The 17,855-nt window shown below is 37.3% G+C and overlaps 1 protein-coding gene across 7 annotated transcripts in view; it reads left to right on the top strand.

Moving 5' to 3' along the window:
- The first annotated feature begins 73 nt into the window (after positions 1-73).
- Positions 74-17,855, top strand: part of CTNND2 (catenin delta 2) — a 944,995-nt gene continuing 927,213 nt past the window's right edge. The window contains exon 1 of one of the 7 annotated variants that reach the window (XM_032278818.1): positions 74-302. In XM_032278818.1, coding sequence (XP_032134709.1) covers positions 266-302 — 37 coding nt within the window. In that variant the 5' untranslated portion in view covers positions 74-265. Of the gene's footprint in view, positions 303-688; positions 956-17,855 lie in introns of those variants that run through there. The other 6 variants (XM_032278821.1, XM_032278825.1, XM_032278827.1 and 3 more) reach the window with 6 other exon arrangements.

Below are 17,855 nucleotides of genomic sequence, written 5' to 3' on the forward strand. Positions count from 1 at the left end.
GAGCCCACGGAGCCGGGCAGGGGGCGCTGCGCTCGCCGCGCTCGGAGGGGCCGCCGGGCCGGGCGCCGCGCACTCGCGTCGGGAGCCGCCTCTCGCCCGCGGCGCTCGCCCCTGCCGCCCGCCAGCATCCCTTGTCCCGCGGCCGCGCTCAGACAACAAAAGCGGAAGATGCTGCAGTTGGGTAAGGTCAGGACCTTGCCCTGAAGCCGGGCGGCGCCGCGCACGCCTCTCCCCCGACTGAGGAGCTGTCGCCCGCGGCGGGTGCATGTTCGCGAGGAAGCCGCCGGGCGCCGCGCCGTTGGGTGAGTTGCGGGGCTGGGCGGCCGGGGCCGGGCGCAGCCTTCTCCTGGCGCTGTCCTCTTCCTCCGGCTGCCGGTGGGGGTGGTCCCGGGCTCCCGGCCGGCGGGCGGCGGTGGCGGCTGCGGGGGTCCTGCCTGCCTGAGGGAGGACCGCGATCGCGCCGGGTCCGCCTCGGAAGCCGCTGTGCCGGGAAGGGGGTTCGGGGTGAGTGCCTTTCTCTGAGCGGTTACCAAGTGTCTGCCCTGCGTGCTCCCCCTCCCTGCCACCCATCTCCCCGGGAGGAAGCGTATTTAGGGCAGCACCGACATGCTTCTCCCCGCCACCCTGAGAACAAACCCGGTGCATTCATGACGTCCCCAATATACGGGAGGAGACGGGGTGGGGGTGGGGAGGACTTCCCTCCAGTCTTTTGCCCTTATGTTCAATGTCATTACGATGTTTGGCTAGAACAAAATGGAAAGACTTAGTCATATGCGTCCATGGCCGTGTCTTCAGGCTCCCGCGGCTTGCCAGACCCAGAGCCCCCTCGGTCTATATTTAGCGGCTTCGGAGGAAGCCTTTGTAGCCGGCTTCACAGGTTTCGGGGGCTTCTGCGTGCTGACAATAGACAGCCGGGCTCCGGAAAGCGCTGCCTGAAAGCCAGGTTTGGAAGGCTGTGCGTGCGTGTTGGAGATAAGCGATGCGAAATTGGGGTGATCCGTAATTAATGGCTGAAAGCGAAGCTGCTTTTTTCTTTTTTTTCCCCGACCGTCCTCTTGTTCTGGTGTGTAATGTGTTTTCTTCGATTGCTACTCAGCAGGGTTGAGCCTCTCTACGTTCAGAATTAAGTCACTAGAAAGGTGGTGCAGCCTCCCTGGTTTGTGTGGTAGGAAAACAGACTTAGGAATTTTTGGGGTGTGTGTGCGTGCGTGCGTGCGTGTGTGTGTGTGTGTGTGTGTGGTTGTCACAAAGAACAGTTACTTCCAGAATGCCTAAAGTTCTATTTTGCTGTAACCGTGGGGGTATGAAGGCTGTGGGAGATGGGAGAAAGAGGGGCAGGTTGTGGTTCCAAGGTGTTTTTTTTCTCTTGTGTGCCTCATTTGAGCTGATCTGATTCGCCTTAGCTCTGGAAGGTGTTATTAAGATGTATGCTTACTGTGCTCAAGCAAATATGTTGATTTAGAAAACAGAGAATGTTGTAAGCATAGTATTGGGCCTGACAGGTGTAAATTTCCACTTTTTAGAACTATGTGACCAATATTGAAGAGGCTTGGAATTTTCTGCAGTGACTTCCATGAAAATAGGGAGGTGCTGAAACTCCCTAGGAGTTCTCTCATTGTGCATACTTCATCAGAGGCTGAGCTACTGAGGGGAGTCCAGCTTGTCTCTGCTACTGGTCATTCACCTACATAATGACAAAGCTTCCGGGCTGTACCACCTCTAAAATCCCATGGAGAAGTGTTTCCAATGACTCATATCAAGTTATGGTGGTGAACCTGTGTATTATTTTGGGGATTTGTGCTACCAGAAGTGTGACATATAGGGGCGAGTATCCTCAGATATGAACTAGATGCTTTAAACTGTCCTAAAATCTCTTTTGTTAACACATGGTCGCCATACGCAGAATCTTCCTAACGTTGTTGGGGGAAAATGCTAAGTGGTGTCCTTACTGATCTGTGAATTACAAGGACTCAGGGCTTGAAGGAAGACGATTACATTCTGTGTTGGATGTTGAATTTGGGGAGGCTTTTGATTATACTAATCACAAGTCAGTGATGCAGAGGGACTGGCAAGGTCTGTACGACTCAAGTTAATTGAATGCTGTGATCACTTTTTAGCAATATTGCTTTAGTTTCACCTTGTTCACATTCAGGGAACTTTCCGAGAGCACTTTGAACACACTGTTGTGGCCATTGCATTGTTTTAATATAAAATTTCTTCCAAAAAGAAGCGACAGATGAAGTAGCAGGCATTTCTCCTTCCTTTTCTTTTTTTCCTTTTGAGCCTAGTGTTTCAGTCTTAAACATGATTTTTTGACGAGTTGATATTGCTCTGTGCCTGTGTGTGCACCCAGAGCGGCCGATGGGCATGAGAAAAACTATATGTGCTGTATATGTGGGTTTTATGTCATATTGTGGATTGAAAATGATATTGCCTGATTGAATGGCAATTGTAGTAAGTACATGAGGTGGTTGCTCTATAAAATTGTCATAGTCTTACGGAAAGGAGTTATTTAATCTGGTGTACGTTTGTGTAGTTGTATAACCCAATCATTATAGATGTCACTGATGTTTTCATTGTTTGTAATAAAAGTCATACACTGTCAGATTACAGTATTTCCATCCACTTTACATCTTTCATAGAATGCAAGCCAATTCTTTCTCCCTGTGAAATGGTTCATCAGAGACAAAAAATGATATTCACGTATTGGCTTGAAAATGCAATTTATAGTTTTGTTAAATAATTTCTAAGGATAATAATGCTTTCATAATGGCCTCTAAAATTAAAAATGAAGTTATAATATTCTCAAATATATTATTACTTTGGTATTTATTTGAATATGCAGTGCATTTTTTGAAAATGTTACAGAATTTGCTCTTTTTCGTTTTGTCTTATCAAACTTCTTTTTTGTGTGTGGTATTCATTTATGTGCACTTGTCAAAGCTGTTTTCAGAGTAATTTCATCAGGTTGTCTTTATGTAAGAAAACATTAAAATGACATTTGAAATAATTTATTGTAATTTGTCCATAGGGTCAGTACATTATGTATGGACCAGTGTATGCAGTTGTAACAAGCCAGTTGAATTAAAACAGAAACTGTTACATTTTGGACTTCCAGTTTTTTTCTTTATGATTAGCCACAGAAAATGGGAACACCCATTTATGTTTCTTTCTCTGTGTGAACGTTATTTTCACCTCCTTAGAGGGAAATCACTGATGCGAGTCTCACTTTTTGTAACAGAGTTTTTATTTTTAAAAGACTTCACATAGGGAGTACTTACACTTGGATGTCATAATTCAGACAATGAATGAAAACAAAGCATGAACTGCCTGTTATTTTCTAGTCCAGTACTTTGGCTGAAGGTGCGGTTCTTTGCTGCTTGATTTACAAGTCAGAAATACACTGTCATTCAAGCCAGATTCATTCGTTGGCTTCCATGATGGTTTTCGTCATCCATCTTCTGAAGGTGTTCTCATGTCCATAGTACTTTGATAGCTTTCTGGTATGTGAAAAGTTAATTTGAGTGGAAACAGTTCATGATACTTGTTGCTAGCTCCAAGTTATCTGATTATATGCCAAAGCAACAGCTTTTTATATTAATATAAAATATTAAACATGTCATCAATAAATAGTTTCTATCACATTGTCTGCCAATCCAGCCTACTGATTAACAAACTGCCTGGTTGGGTTTAATGAACTCAGTTGTAGTCACAAACAGTACCTCCAACACAGGGAACTCACAGAAATATTTTATCATACTGTGCTTTTTACTCCATTAAATGTTAAGTCTCATAACAAAAATGTGCAGTTATGACACCTCCAGTTGTTTATCTTTTGATTACATAGCAGTTAAGTGCAATTCCAAGCTCTGAATCATGGTTAATTGATTTGTAGGAAGTGTCTTAGCTGTGTTAGGATATCGAAGTTATACTCTGTATCAATTAGTTTTTGACAAATTGGAAATAATGACTAAATAAGTGAGACAATGCTTCCTAGAAGCTTTCCATCTTAGATAAATATTCATCTGTCTCTCTTGGCACATTACCTGCAAAACGAATTACATATATTGAAACTTATTTTATTAGGTTCCTATATATTATATATTCTGATATTTCATAATGAAGTCTCTCTCTCTCTCTCTCTCTGTCTCTCTCTCTCTCTCTCTCTCACACACACACACACACACACACACACAGTTATATGCCAGAGCCCAACTATTTCTCTAAAAATGTATTTGTAATCTGAAATGACAGTTACTGGAAAAAGAGCTTTCCATAGTGTAATGCTGTTTTGCCTTCTGCTTCTGGTGGGGAGAGAGCACTGGCTTTCAGTGGATTCCAGCTCTGTCTCTTCTTAGCTGTGTATCCCTCACCATTTATGTGATCCTCAGTTGTTAACTCAGTTTCTTCAGCTGTAACATGGTTATAATAAGACAGAATGTCTTCAAAGATTTCTTTGAGGATAAAGTAAGAACATGGATAAGTGGCTTGTAAAGCATAAAATTTATGTAAATACAAGAAATCAATATATACTTAAATATACAAGACAGGTACTAATGTTTTATTGTGCCTTGTGTATATGGTATATATTGACTTCTTGTGTTTACATAAATTATATATTTTATAACTTACATAAAATATGCATACATTATATATTTTATGTAAACACAAGAAGTCAATATATACCATATATACAAGACAGGTACTAATGTTAAAATTAAATAGGTTATCTACGTCACCATCCTCTCTAACAAAGGGTATTAAATGCTATAATTTCCCTACCCCTACACTTATTGTAATATTGCTTCATTATGCAGATTTGCATATAAAATATGCTAAACTTTCTATTCTGAAACATACCAGCCCTTTATATATTACAGTACATAATAGTTAAGCTAAAGAAGAAATAAATTATATCTCCCAACACCATTATTAAAAAGAGATTCTAATCTAGTAGAAATTATAAAACTTTGATATTATTAGTGTTAGTCACCCGATTAAGATCAAATTTTCTACAAAGATTAATGTTGTACAAAGACTATCATCAGCAGTTTAATAAGCATCACTCTCTGTGAGGTCAGATATTACACATCTGCTCTGTTTAGAACCACAGAGCATGAATCTAATCATAATATCATTATGAAACAAAAAAGAAACATTAAACAGCTAAATATATAAAGAGAACACCCCCTCGTCAATTAAAATCAAGTCCTTGAAGAGAAATAAAAAATATGTGAATTGGTACCTTTTTAAAAATAGATGGTCATTTTCACTTGTTTCGCTCTTAAGAGCTTCAGTGAAGACAAAAAAGTGCCCAGCTCTTCCATGTTTTAAGATGCCCTGTTCCTTGGGATGATCAAACCCAGAGGGGCTTGATTTAGAACTGTGATCTTCAGCAAGGTAATTTTTAGCATCATGACAATTTGATGCATCTTACAATTTGTTTTAGAATGTGACCTGTATAACGGGACCAGTTTATCTTGAGTCAGGAAAACATTTTGACAATAAATGTTATTTGTATTCAAATTTATGTGTTGTTGTAGGAGCTGCCAATTATAAGTTACCACAGCAAAATACATGTTATGATAAAAGAACTTTCTTTTTTTTTTTAATGAAAATAAGAGGTTGAGCCAATTGTATTTGGTTAAATAAATATATGTAACATTTCTACAAGTTTTGAATGATACTGACATGTTACTAAATAGGATGTTTACTTTGTAACACTAGATGATGGGGAACAATCAATTTGATCATTGATATTAGAACATACACTTATCTTGCCTAAGTAAAGGCCAGAGTTTTATCATTAGTAACATTTTTTGTTTAACAGATGTGATTATCACAACTGTCATTAGAAATTTTGTCCAGTAGATATGTATAAAGAAAACTGCATTTTGTGCATGTTTTATGCAGTTTGTTCTTTTGGTTTAGAAACCTCCCTATAATGTAAAAATGCTTATTGTAATATCTCTTCACATTTAAATGTGCAATAACATAAACCACAGAAAGGTATATATTTACTTTAAGAATTATAAAATGTGCAGGAATGTGGGTTGTTGGTGTCTTTAAGGAATCCAATAAAGATCAAGCTCTCCTCCTCCCCACTCCCCATCTGAGCAAGTTGAGATATCAGAAGGGAAAAGATAAATACGTGACTGCCATGGGCAAAAATATGAGTTTTGATTACACATAGCTTGGTGTGGCAGTTGAATGACATCACAGGTCCTTGGCCTTGTTTCCCTCCTCCCTCCCCACGGGGACAGAGTTTTTTCTGAGCTGGCAGAGCCAAGCCTTGCTCTCTGCGGGGAGGATGATCTCCAGAGGAAGAGAAAAGAAGCAAGCAAGCTGCTCCTTTATTCTTCAGGGGCAGAGAAAGTGAAAGGCTGGAGAGAGGCCAGCAGTGTTACATTAATTAAGTTCCCTTTGCCTGAAAGGAAATATCAGAATAGAGAAGAAGTGTTCCCCATTGGCATGGTTTATAAAGAATTCTAGTTGATAGAATTCTGGATATAGTAGCTTTCACAGTACTTTGCTTGGTAGTTGCTCTTTAAATATTTAATGGTATTTTGACACTAAGTAAGGAATCATCAAGATAGCATCTAATGCCCTGGTTGATTTATAGCAAGTATGGTCCATGAAATTCAGCAGATTTATGTATAGCCAACTTTAAAATCACGTACCTTTGGTGTTCTTCCCCTGTTTCTCATGTTATTCTTTAACTGCCAATAATTGGATTGCTTTGTAAGTGGTGAGAAGACATAAAAAAGACGATGTCAAAATCTGACTTCCCAAATTATATATAAATGATGATGCAGGCTAGCTATTGTCCACAGCTTTTTTTTTACCTCAGTATAAATAACTAGATTTTGGTAGCTGTTTGATGTTTCACAATTAATAGGAGAAATCCAGAACACAGTAAAGAAGAGAAAGATGGCATTTCTAGATAGACATGATATTGTATTTGACTCTAAGCATGACTACTCAATCTAAAAATGCTTACTTTAAAAAATAAATTTTATTCTTTGTCACATATTTTATTTGGACTTTCAAATATTAGAGTAATATAGCAGTCGTTACCATCAACAATATAGAATAACTTAATTTCCAGAAAGAGAAACCTCTTTGGTAGCTTCAAATGTAGAAGAGTCACAGTCCAATCTCTCATCTCTAACACAATCTTCACTGATGTGGAGCATTGTTCTTGGGGTTATAGAGAAACTGAATTAGGAGGAAGAGGAATCATCCAGAAAGACTGAGAGGTTATATATAAAAAAAGTCTCACAGATAGAACAAATTATCTCATTAACCCAGGACATGGGTTGATGCAGGAAGGCTGGGGCTCTAGCATCTGGATCAGATTATTTGTGTTGTTTAATTCAGGTTGACAGAGGAATATTAAATTCATAGCAGATTCATGGATATATTATGGTACCTCTATCAAAAGAAATATGCAGTTATGAATTATGTTTTCAGAGTAGCTAATTGTATGATAGCTATTGATAATACTAAAGCTAAGAAGGTAAGGCAAATAACTGTATTGAATGTGATATCCAGAACACATACCCACTCACAAATGTGAGAACAGTGTTTATGTTAGGGTTTCAAGAGTTTTATTCTTTATATATTACTTTTCCACTAAATATATCATGGTTTAATGTATATTACATTATACAGAAGAAAAAACATGCCTTTCCATTCTTAAAAAAATAGTATATATTTATTTTGGGGTGAAGTTCATTAATTAGCTGAATGCATGACTTAAAGGTAACAAAGGTCATTTATCATGGAATGTAGATTACACAGATTTTTATCAGCTGTACTTATGTTTTTCTCTCTTTTAAATTTGAGATTTGTTTCTTTTCAAAAGTAATGTATGCTCATTGAAAATTTGAAAATATAGAAATGATTAAAAGAAGTTAAAATTCATGCATGGTTGCAAGCCCCAGAAATCATCCTATTTTTAGCAGAAATGTCAGTCTGTACACATTTTTAAATTTAGAAAAAATTGCTCATATTCTGTTTAGTTACCTATTAACATCTCATATAATTAGTATCCATTTTTAGTGTCTATTTTCTATACCTTTATCTAACGTTATTTACTTACACACCTCTCTGTTTTTGGAGATTGATGACATTTTCATTTTTGGTAGTTATATTTAATGCTGTAATTAAGAGCCTGGTAACTAAATAGTAGTCATCAGGTTATTTACTCTAGATTACTTCCTAGAACTGGATGTTTTCAAGGTTGTTGATATATGTTGTTCATTTGTCTTCCAGAAAGATTACATAATTTATATTTCTCTCAGCAAGGCAGGAGTGTGCCAATTTTCCCATGATTTCAACAACACTGGGTGTAGTAATGAGAAAAAAAATCTTCCAATTACATAGGAGAAATACTGTGTTTTCCTCTAATTCATTTGCTTCCCTATGACTATTCCCGAGGTTAAATATTTTATAATTTTATTGTCCACATCTAATCTTGTGTGAATTATCTTTTTATATCTTATAACACATTTCTCAATTTATTTTCCTCTTTTTAAATTGATTTTTATGGTTTGTCTATAATAATAATAACACTCTTTGTTGTGTCTTAACAGTTTATATATCATTTTATTAGTTCTTATTTTGGGAGAAGAATTCTGAAGCTTGAAGTTAAACTTATTCACTTGTCCTAAAGGAGTTCTTCCTTAAGGAAACATTTGGCCGCTTGGTGATTTCGTGTATCTCAGTAGTAAATACAGCAGTGGAGCAAATGGTTGAGAAAGTAGCTTCAAAGATGCGCCTCAGCTGACTGAGTTCATATTCCAACTTTATCATTTTCTTAGTGAATGGATGTTTTACTACTAAGTGTCATTGTTAACACAGGGGAAATGGTAATTCCTGTGTCTTCAGTTTTGTTGTGAGGGTGAATTAAGGGACCATAGACTTACAATACATAGCAGAGTATGTGGTGTGTTAACTATTACAACACACATTAGCTCTTTCCACTGTGAAATAATACAGATGCCAGATGCTCTTCTGTAATTCTGGCCTTTGCTTTTCCCACGTGAAACATAATTACGCACTTGCACAGACTCCAGGACTACTGTGAGAAAAGGCAAGGTGTTTGTGGCAGTCTGGGGTTCACAGGTGCAAGCGTTTTGTGTGTGGTAGTGACAATTCATTGTGTGTTCTTCAGGGATGCCTCACTTCTCATGTTCAAGTCCACTGGGAAGAGTCAGGACACAGGACTCAAAATCATGAGTCAGGCAAACACGTGATTTTCTATTTTCTCCCCCTGCTCCCAGGTACATACTCCTTCTCTCTGCTCACATAGGACCATGCTTCTCCTCAGCCCCACCCCAAGCTGGTAATCTATCTTTTAAAATAATTGATCCTCAAATCATAGAGTAGTACATAATTAACACTTATTTAATCATTGGAGCAAAAATGGTTCCAGAACCAAGTCTTTGGGTTGGTTTCAGGTATCAGACACTGCAGCACTCCGGAGGGACCACTGCCTTAGGATGCCAAGTTCTGGGATCTAAGTTGTGCTTGGAATTTGCCTTCTCTTGTGAGTTTCCATCTTTCCATATTTTGCCATTTGTTCATTGGGATCAAAACTCACAGGACTTTGATGATTAAAACAAGCATTTCAGTATAAAATATATTCTCTGGAATTTTTGATGCTCTTCAAAAATAAGGTAGTGGGGGTGGGGATAGGAGAATCAAAAGATATTCTTGCCTATAAAACTAAATCTCTGAATTCCTTTACTAATATGGTTATAAATTGCCCACTTCCATAATGGTTGTAAAGATACTGCTACATTTCATGGTATTGGGTATTGCCTAAAGGAAGAATTCTCCTTTATCCATCAGTAGAAGTAATTCTTATTTCTTTATACCACTTCAAATATTATAAGTTATATAAAATTGGCTCAAAGAAGTTTCTTATATATTTTTTTCTTCTGGCACAGATATTTGCTACTTAAAGATGGGAGTGGAATGAAGCCCTATTGTTCCTCAAGAGTGAAGTCTGTAGAAATGTCTCCAGAATATTATTTTCTGTCTTGGTGGGCTGCCGAGTCTGGCACCTGTGAGGCTTTATCAGAACAGTTTTAGAAGTGTGAACCATAGTTGGCTTCCATTTTTTGAGCATATTTCCTTAAATACTTTGAACAAAATTGCACAGAATTCTTATCAGTCTAACTGTTGCCTGCCAGTAGGAAGAAATCATGTGTAAGTTACGGAAATCTAATTTATTCTCCATTCCCAAAACTTTCGAAGGAAGTAAAGAAGGGAAGTTAAAAATTTCCTTCAACGAGTATGTTACTTAGTGAGTTGCAAAGTTTTAGGTACTTGAGAGGAGATGCCATCTTCGTTTTGCTGACCACTTATAGCAGTTTCAGATATGACCTCCTTTCTTTAGAAATCAAGTCTTCCTTCAGCCGTTTAGTAGAGGTTGTGTGATAAATTGCATAGTGACACCATACTTCCTGTTGCAGCAGTTGACGGGGTTCATGGAGTGTAATTACCTGGTACTTGTGAACCTAGGAAAGAAGCAGAGTGTGAGAGGATAGAACCAAGATGATGGCTGGAGGAAATTAACGTTCAGGCAGCGTCCTTCTTACTCTGCAAATACAGGCGTTGGATGTGGAAGACTGAGGATGTTCTCATGAGCTAGAAGCTGGGAGTTTGGTAACATCTGGTAAGTGCAGGAATTTCAACAAGTGGGAAGGAGCAAGGTAGCTTAAACTAGTTTTAGAAACTGAGCTATTATAATGGGTGACTCCACTTTTTATTGATGTATGCATTCATTCAACAAACTGTGTGAATGTAAGTTTAAAAGAAGCAAGAAATTATAAATAATAGCCAACAGAATGCTCTGGATGTGTACCTCCAGCACTAGATAATCTGTCCCCCTCTGAATGGTTTAGGCATTTTTTTTTTTTTCCTAGTTGATGGGTAGCTACTTCCATCCTTTTCAAACATGGATTTCAAACTTAGATGGCTGTGCAGCCTTAATTGAATTACAGGTCCGAAATCCTTTACTTTCTCCATGTGCCGACTCTCTGTCTTTCAGTAGTAAACATAAATACTGGACATTTACATAGGGATAATATGAGTTTATGTAGCTTCCTTGTGGCCTGATAAATCGTGCATTTTACAATAGTGCAGTTAGGCCTACAGAATGGCAGGCGGTGCAGAGCCGCAAGTGGGAGAGCTGGTGACAGGGCTGGATAAAGTGCTGTCTTAAGTTGAACAGAGTGTGGGAGGAAATATAAGCAAAGTTAGTCTGTAGAATTTTATAGCATGTTAGTCTTTACAAGTGCTTTCTCATATTTTATCTCTTGAAAGTGAGGATAAGAATTTTGAAAGCAGTGTAACAACAGATTTTTGGACCAGTAGTAGATTTCGTTGTGTGTACTGATTCTTGGAATATCCTTAGGTGATATTCATCTGATTTTAAATATACATGCTGTTCCTTACAGTTATTTATCATTTTAGCTAATTGAGATGTGGTGGGCTGGGATTTGGTGGCTATAGGAATTTTTTTTTAGCTCTGGCCCGAAGAAGGTGCTAGCTAACTCCAAAGAGTTTTTTTTTTTTTTTTTATTTTTTGCAGTTTCTCTCAAGATATTTGATGCTTACACAGTTGTGTTTGCTGTCCATTGCCTTTCTTTCTTATTATTTATAGAGAAAATTGCTTTGTGGATTTTGAGGAAAAATAGTTCTTCTTTGCTATAGCTTATTATTTTTCAATATGTGTATCCAGGACTTATGTTAGTTACTTATACTACAGAAGTGATTTCAGTTTTTCTGCTGAATAGTTTTCATATTAGTAGAGCATTGTTACTTACATGTTTACTGTCAGCATACATTTGAATATAGATATTTATGGTCATTTGGAGAGATGCAGGACTGTTTGTACATCAGTTAGAAGGCATTGAGAAGACAAATGAGGTAGGCTGGTCATCCCAGTATCAGCATGTGGTGCTGTACTCTTTGCAGTGATACCATTGGCATGTGGAAGAGTTTGTCATCATCAACAAGCTAAGCTGCATGTGCATACTGGGCTTAAAAATATAGACACAATGTAAGATTTCAGGTTTTATGATATGCAGATGTGTGATGTTATAGAGAATATTATGGTGTCAGGAGAATTTGTGAAGCTGTTCATTAATCACCAGGAGAAGATGGTAGAACGTTTTGACAAGAGATTCACAGACTGCTGTAGCACTGAGTAGATAATTGAGTACCAAACTGAAGGGCATAAATATTTCCTAAGGTCATAAATATTTCCAAATTTAATAACATACTATATTGCCTTTCATCTCAGAGGTTAAGGAAAACTTGTTTAATGTCAAGTGATAGTGCATCCTGGCTTTGGAAGGATTTCACCAAATTTTTCCAGGACTGTCATAGTTGGCTTAGGCTGGCCCTAATACCATAAAGTGGGTGGCTTCAACAACATTTATTTACCTCAGATTTAGAGGCTGGACTGTCTAAAATCAAGATGCTGGCAGATTTGGTTCCAGGTGAGGGCTCTCCGCCTGACTTGCAGACGGCCGCCTTCCTGCTCTTTCCTCACATGGCCTTTTGTAGATCTCTCATCTGTCTTCTTAGAAAGCTACTAATCCCTTCATGAGGGCACCATCCTTGTCACCTAATCTAACACTAATTACCTCCCAAAGGTCTCGTTTTCCAATGTCATCACATTGGGGGCTAGGGCTTTGTCATATAACTTTGTTGGTGGGGCGGGGGGAGGGGGCAGGGTGGAAAAGACACAAACATTCAATCCGTAACTGTCACCAGAGGATGAAACCAGCAAGGTACCTAGTGTCAAGGAAGGCCAACCTCTGGTGGGCAGATTTGGAGACTTTGAGATTGAATTATTCCCTAAATGAATGAGAATTCCTGAATGTATAATATGAAGCTCTTTTTTGAGCTGTTTTATTAATAAATGCTTATTCAGCTCACTTTAAAGGTTTTGCTTTGATTTATAAAATTTGGAATGTGATACATAGAACAATATGGTATATAGAGGACCTAGACCCACATGCCTATATTTAGTAACAGATGGCATTCTATAGTTCTTTGTTACGTGTGTTTTCCAAAATTGCATGGATGCGTCTCATCTTGGTTGAACCTCCCACTTCTTATCACCTTTAGTCTTAAGAGGCTCCAGCTGTCTCATTGCTCACCAGGGTTTCTGCCGCAGGCTTCTGGCTGGCCATCACACCATGGGCTCATCATTCCCACAGCCATCCTAGGGCTTCTTCTGATTCACTCACATCTTGCCTTTGCGTATAACCCTAGTGGTGACAACCAGAAAAGGTCCAGCTTCTTTCCATTTTATCTTATCTCCCCTTTCTGTCCCAGGTTTATTAGGCTGCAGCCACTTTGGCTGTCTGTCCCCGCTGATCATCCTGCTAAAGCAAATGTTTTTGTTCTAACAGTTACCCTGCTTTATCCTTTTCATAACCTATGAATGATAGGAATCATCTCATTTATTTATTGGCTTACAAGTTTGTTTCCATGTCTCCTTCCATTAGACTGCAACCTCCTTGAAGGTTCATCATTAAAATAACTTTAAAATTGATCATGTACTGATGTAGTACACATAGGAACTCACAAGCTTTAGTGCATACCTGGTTTCTAAGTAGCTGCCTTACGAAGGATAAAATTTTAATATATGATCATCAAGTCATATCATAGATATATGTTGAAATGAGAATATAAGCAGAAGACAGATAGTCCATCTGAAGGGATGTGAGGGATCAATATGAAGATTAGTTTGTAAGAGCCGCCTGCCTTTCCATGTGCAGATGTAATATAGCGCTTTTTGCCTCACAAGTTAGCTGCAATGGATTTCCTCGCATCCTCAGATAGAGCAGGTTGTCTTTCAAAGGCAGGTTATCTCATGATAAATACAGCTATGACAGGTTTTTGTGGCAGCAGGATATGTTAGACATATGAGAATATACTTTTGGCTCACGATTTTAATATGAACCAATATAGAACTATAAAATATAACTGTACCAAGTTTATGTTTTCAGGGACCAGTAATCAGCATCTCAAAAAAAAAATAGTGGACTATGAACTGCAAAAAGTAGATTCTGATGGGAAGTTTTAGGATACTTTTCTAAGACATTGGAATGAGAAAGTATAGATGAATAATGGCAAAATTGGAAATACACAGCATATATAATTATCAAAGTAGATTTGTTTCCTTAGAGTGAATTAATATTTTTCATTATCTTTAAATTGAAGGTGCTGTCTATGACGTGGAATATTGTCAACTGAAAGAAAAGTAAAATATTTTAAATGACTATAAAATATTCAGATGCTAATTTTGGCATAAGACCTTGAGTGATAAAGGTTGAAAACCTTGTGACGTCCTTTACAAAGAAGAAATGTTAATGTGTTTGGGACATGGAGTTTTAAAAATTGCTATGTGATAATATGTTAGAAGTGGATTCTTGTGACTTTGTGATATTTTAGTAATTCTATGTTTACTTTTAGTTCATCTTGTAAGAAATGTCTGTATCTGAGAATTTATATTAATATAAAATGAAGTATTTGCTTTTATAAACTTTAATATCTCTTGTTTGGACTCCACTATCATGAAATCCCCTGCTTATTTAAATTAGCTGTGGCTGTAGTGAGTTATGTCTTTGAAATATAAACCTGCACATAGAAATGCTTGAAGTTATTGAATGTGTCATTAGATACGGGAGGTTCCTTTGGCCTAAGGAGAGTACTTTAGTTCCCCGTTGATGTTTACATAGTGGCTACCCACTCAAACAGTGATTTAGATTGAGTTGTTTCTCTCTTGGAGCATTGAATTGGCTACATAGTTGTGCATCTTTAATATTTGAATCCTCTCTAAATCATGTCCTAAAATCATTAACTCAGGTTAGTCTTAGAGAGACATTTGAAAGTTTGTAACGGAAAATGTGTCACCTGTGGTGTGTCTGGGTGCTGGTCATCTCAGGGCTCGGTGGAAGGTGGCACTCTGGCCCCTTCTCCCTACCTTCAGCTGCATGGTTGACATTCTGCATGTTGTCTAGTTATTCCAGCTTTTGGCTTTGAGTTTTACAGAGAGAAGGAAAAGGGACATTTACCAGATTATGTAGCAAGAGTGGTACATGTCTTGAAAAGGTTTCTATTTAAGAGTCATTCTGAGAATTTGAAAAATACACAACCAGGCCCACATTGCTGTGTTACAAGTAGTCGGTAGGATAATGTGAAATTTGTGGGTCACCATGTTTGACCTATAAAAATATTCTAATTATTTTCATGTTTCTCAATTGAGGAGCTGATTAATAGTTGAAAAATAACACATATTCTTATCTTCCCCCTGAAATTCTTCATTTGGTAGCTTAACAAATTTTGAATTCTCTTGTGTTTTCAAGTACTAAGGGAGATGTGCCAACTCTTAGGCCATGGGGGAAACCATTGATTGGATTAAGGTTGGCAAGGCTAGAAAGAATTAACTTAAGTCTCTGAGCAATTTAAAGAACTGTGGCCTAGCACGTTTGGCCCTGGGGAGTGGGGTGCAGGCAGTAACTCTCTGCCAAAGGCAAATATTCTTATCTTTGTAAACCATTCTACCTTTCCCTGGGTCTTTTAGCCTAGCTGTAAGTTTGTAACTTTGGCCTTTAAGCTACAGTGGATTTAATTAAAGGACAAATATAATGTTCTAATATTTACAATATTCTATTTTCTAAGTTTCAACAACTTTTTGTTTTTGCACTTTGAAATGTCATATGATTATTTTAAATGAGATTAGAATTAATTTAAGAATGCATTCATTTATAAAATTGAAGCCCTCAAGTCTTGTCCAAATGTTTACTTCAAATTGAATATGCTGGTAATACCAGGTTGAGAGCATTAAAATATAATTTAGCCTCGAAAGATAGGAGTAAGCAATTCATAAAAACTGTGAATTAAAAAAAATCTAGTTTATACCCTTTATAAGATGTGTTGAAAACAGTACTTTATTTTTGTGGCTTCCTCCCCTAAGCCCATAATCTCAGTCTAATCATGTGGAAAACATTCTACAGAATGCCTGACCCGTATTCTTCAAAACTGCCAAGGTCATCAAAAATAAGGAAAGTCTGAGAAACTGAGAGCCAAGAGGAGACCAAGGAGATATGATGACTAAATGTAGTGTGGTATTTTGGATGAGGTCCTGGAACAGTAAAAGCACATTAGGGAAAATTACATAAATCTGAATTAAGTATGAACTTTAGTTAGTAATAATGTATCAATACTGCTTCATTAATTATAACAAATGTACCATACTAATGTAAGATGCTTATAATAGGGGAAATTAGGTCCTAAAAGATAAAAAATTCTTTGTTACAACCTAATTTTTAACACTAGAAGTTTTCTTTTTAATGTTAACTCACCTCTTTTTTTATTATTATGCTTTAAGTTATGGGGTACGTGTGAAGAATGTCCAGATTTGTTACATAGGCATACATGTGCCATGGTGGTTTGCTGCATCCATCACCCATCATCTACCTTACGTATTTCTCCTAATGCTATCCATCCCCTATCCCCCACTCCCTGCTATCCCTCCCCTAGCTCCCTCACCCTCCAACAGGCCCAGGTGTGTTCCCCTCCCTGTGTCCATGTGTTCTCATTGTTCGTCACCCACTTATGAGTGAAGACATGTGGTGTTTGGTTTTCTGTTCTTGTGTCAGTTGGCTGAGAATGATGGTTTCCAGCTTTATCCATGTCCCTTCAAAGGACATGAACTCTTCCTTTTTTATGGCTGCATAGTATTCCATGGTGTATGTGTGCCACATTTTCTTTATCTAGTCTGTCTTTTTTTTTTTTTAATGCTTGCTCAAAGTATTTAAAGACCTCTGTAAAAAGAAGGATGTTTTTGTTTAATTTTAGTAGGGTTAGACTATGTCCTAATGTTTTAGAATTATTATTCAAATTGATTTCTAATTAAATAGTAAATCAGCCTAAATATTTTTATCATTTATGTCATATATTTTTGGCAAAGGTGAAGGGAAGGAGAATAAGTACTCAAAATTGTTTTTAAAAAGCAATAGAACAGAAAACATCTTATTTGATGGAGGCTTGGAATCAAAAGAAACAGATAACTTGAAATTTGCAAAATTACTCAACTATTTTGTTTAGAGTATGGCTGTTATAGAAGCAAAGGGCATTTTCATCATTTGTTTTGAAATTATTTTAACAAATGAGTAGGAATGCTATCTTCTTTCCATTTACAAGGCCAAAAAATGTAATTAATTCTTTATTTTATGAATTATCTTACTGATATCGGTAAACTTTTAATGCCTTCTCGGGAACCCTTTACGTAATCCATGTAATCCTTTGAAAGTATACACAGTTAGGGTTGCTAGATTTAGCAAATGTAAATACAAGATGCCTACTTTACTTTGAATTTCAGATAAACCATACTTTTTTTTTCCAGTATAAGTATGTTCCAAATATTGCAAGGACACACTTACACTAAACGATTATTTTTTGTTTTTCAGAAAATCAAATTGAACTTGATTTCTTCATGGTTTAATCTTGGTAGAGTAAATGAATCTAGGAATTTGTCTATTTCTTTTATGTTTCCCAGTTTTTGACATATAGTAGTCTTGAATGACCCTTTGTATTTCTGTGGTATCAGTTGTAATGTCTCCTTTTTTATTTCTGGTTTTATTTGTTTGGTTATTAAATAACCAGATAAACAAATTACTATTTGGTTGTTCTCTCCATTTATCTTGGTTAGTCTAGCCAAATATTTGTTATTTTATTTATCTTTTAAAACCCCAACTTTTTGTTTCATTGATATTTTATATTTCTGTCTCAATTTCATTTATTTCTGCTCTGACATTTAT

Source organism: Sapajus apella, unplaced genomic scaffold (assembly GCF_009761245.1).
Source record: "Sapajus apella isolate SASKATOON/1434 unplaced genomic scaffold, GSC_monkey_1.0 scaffold11, whole genome shotgun sequence".
Classification (NCBI taxonomy): domain Eukaryota; kingdom Metazoa; phylum Chordata; class Mammalia; order Primates; family Cebidae; genus Sapajus; species Sapajus apella.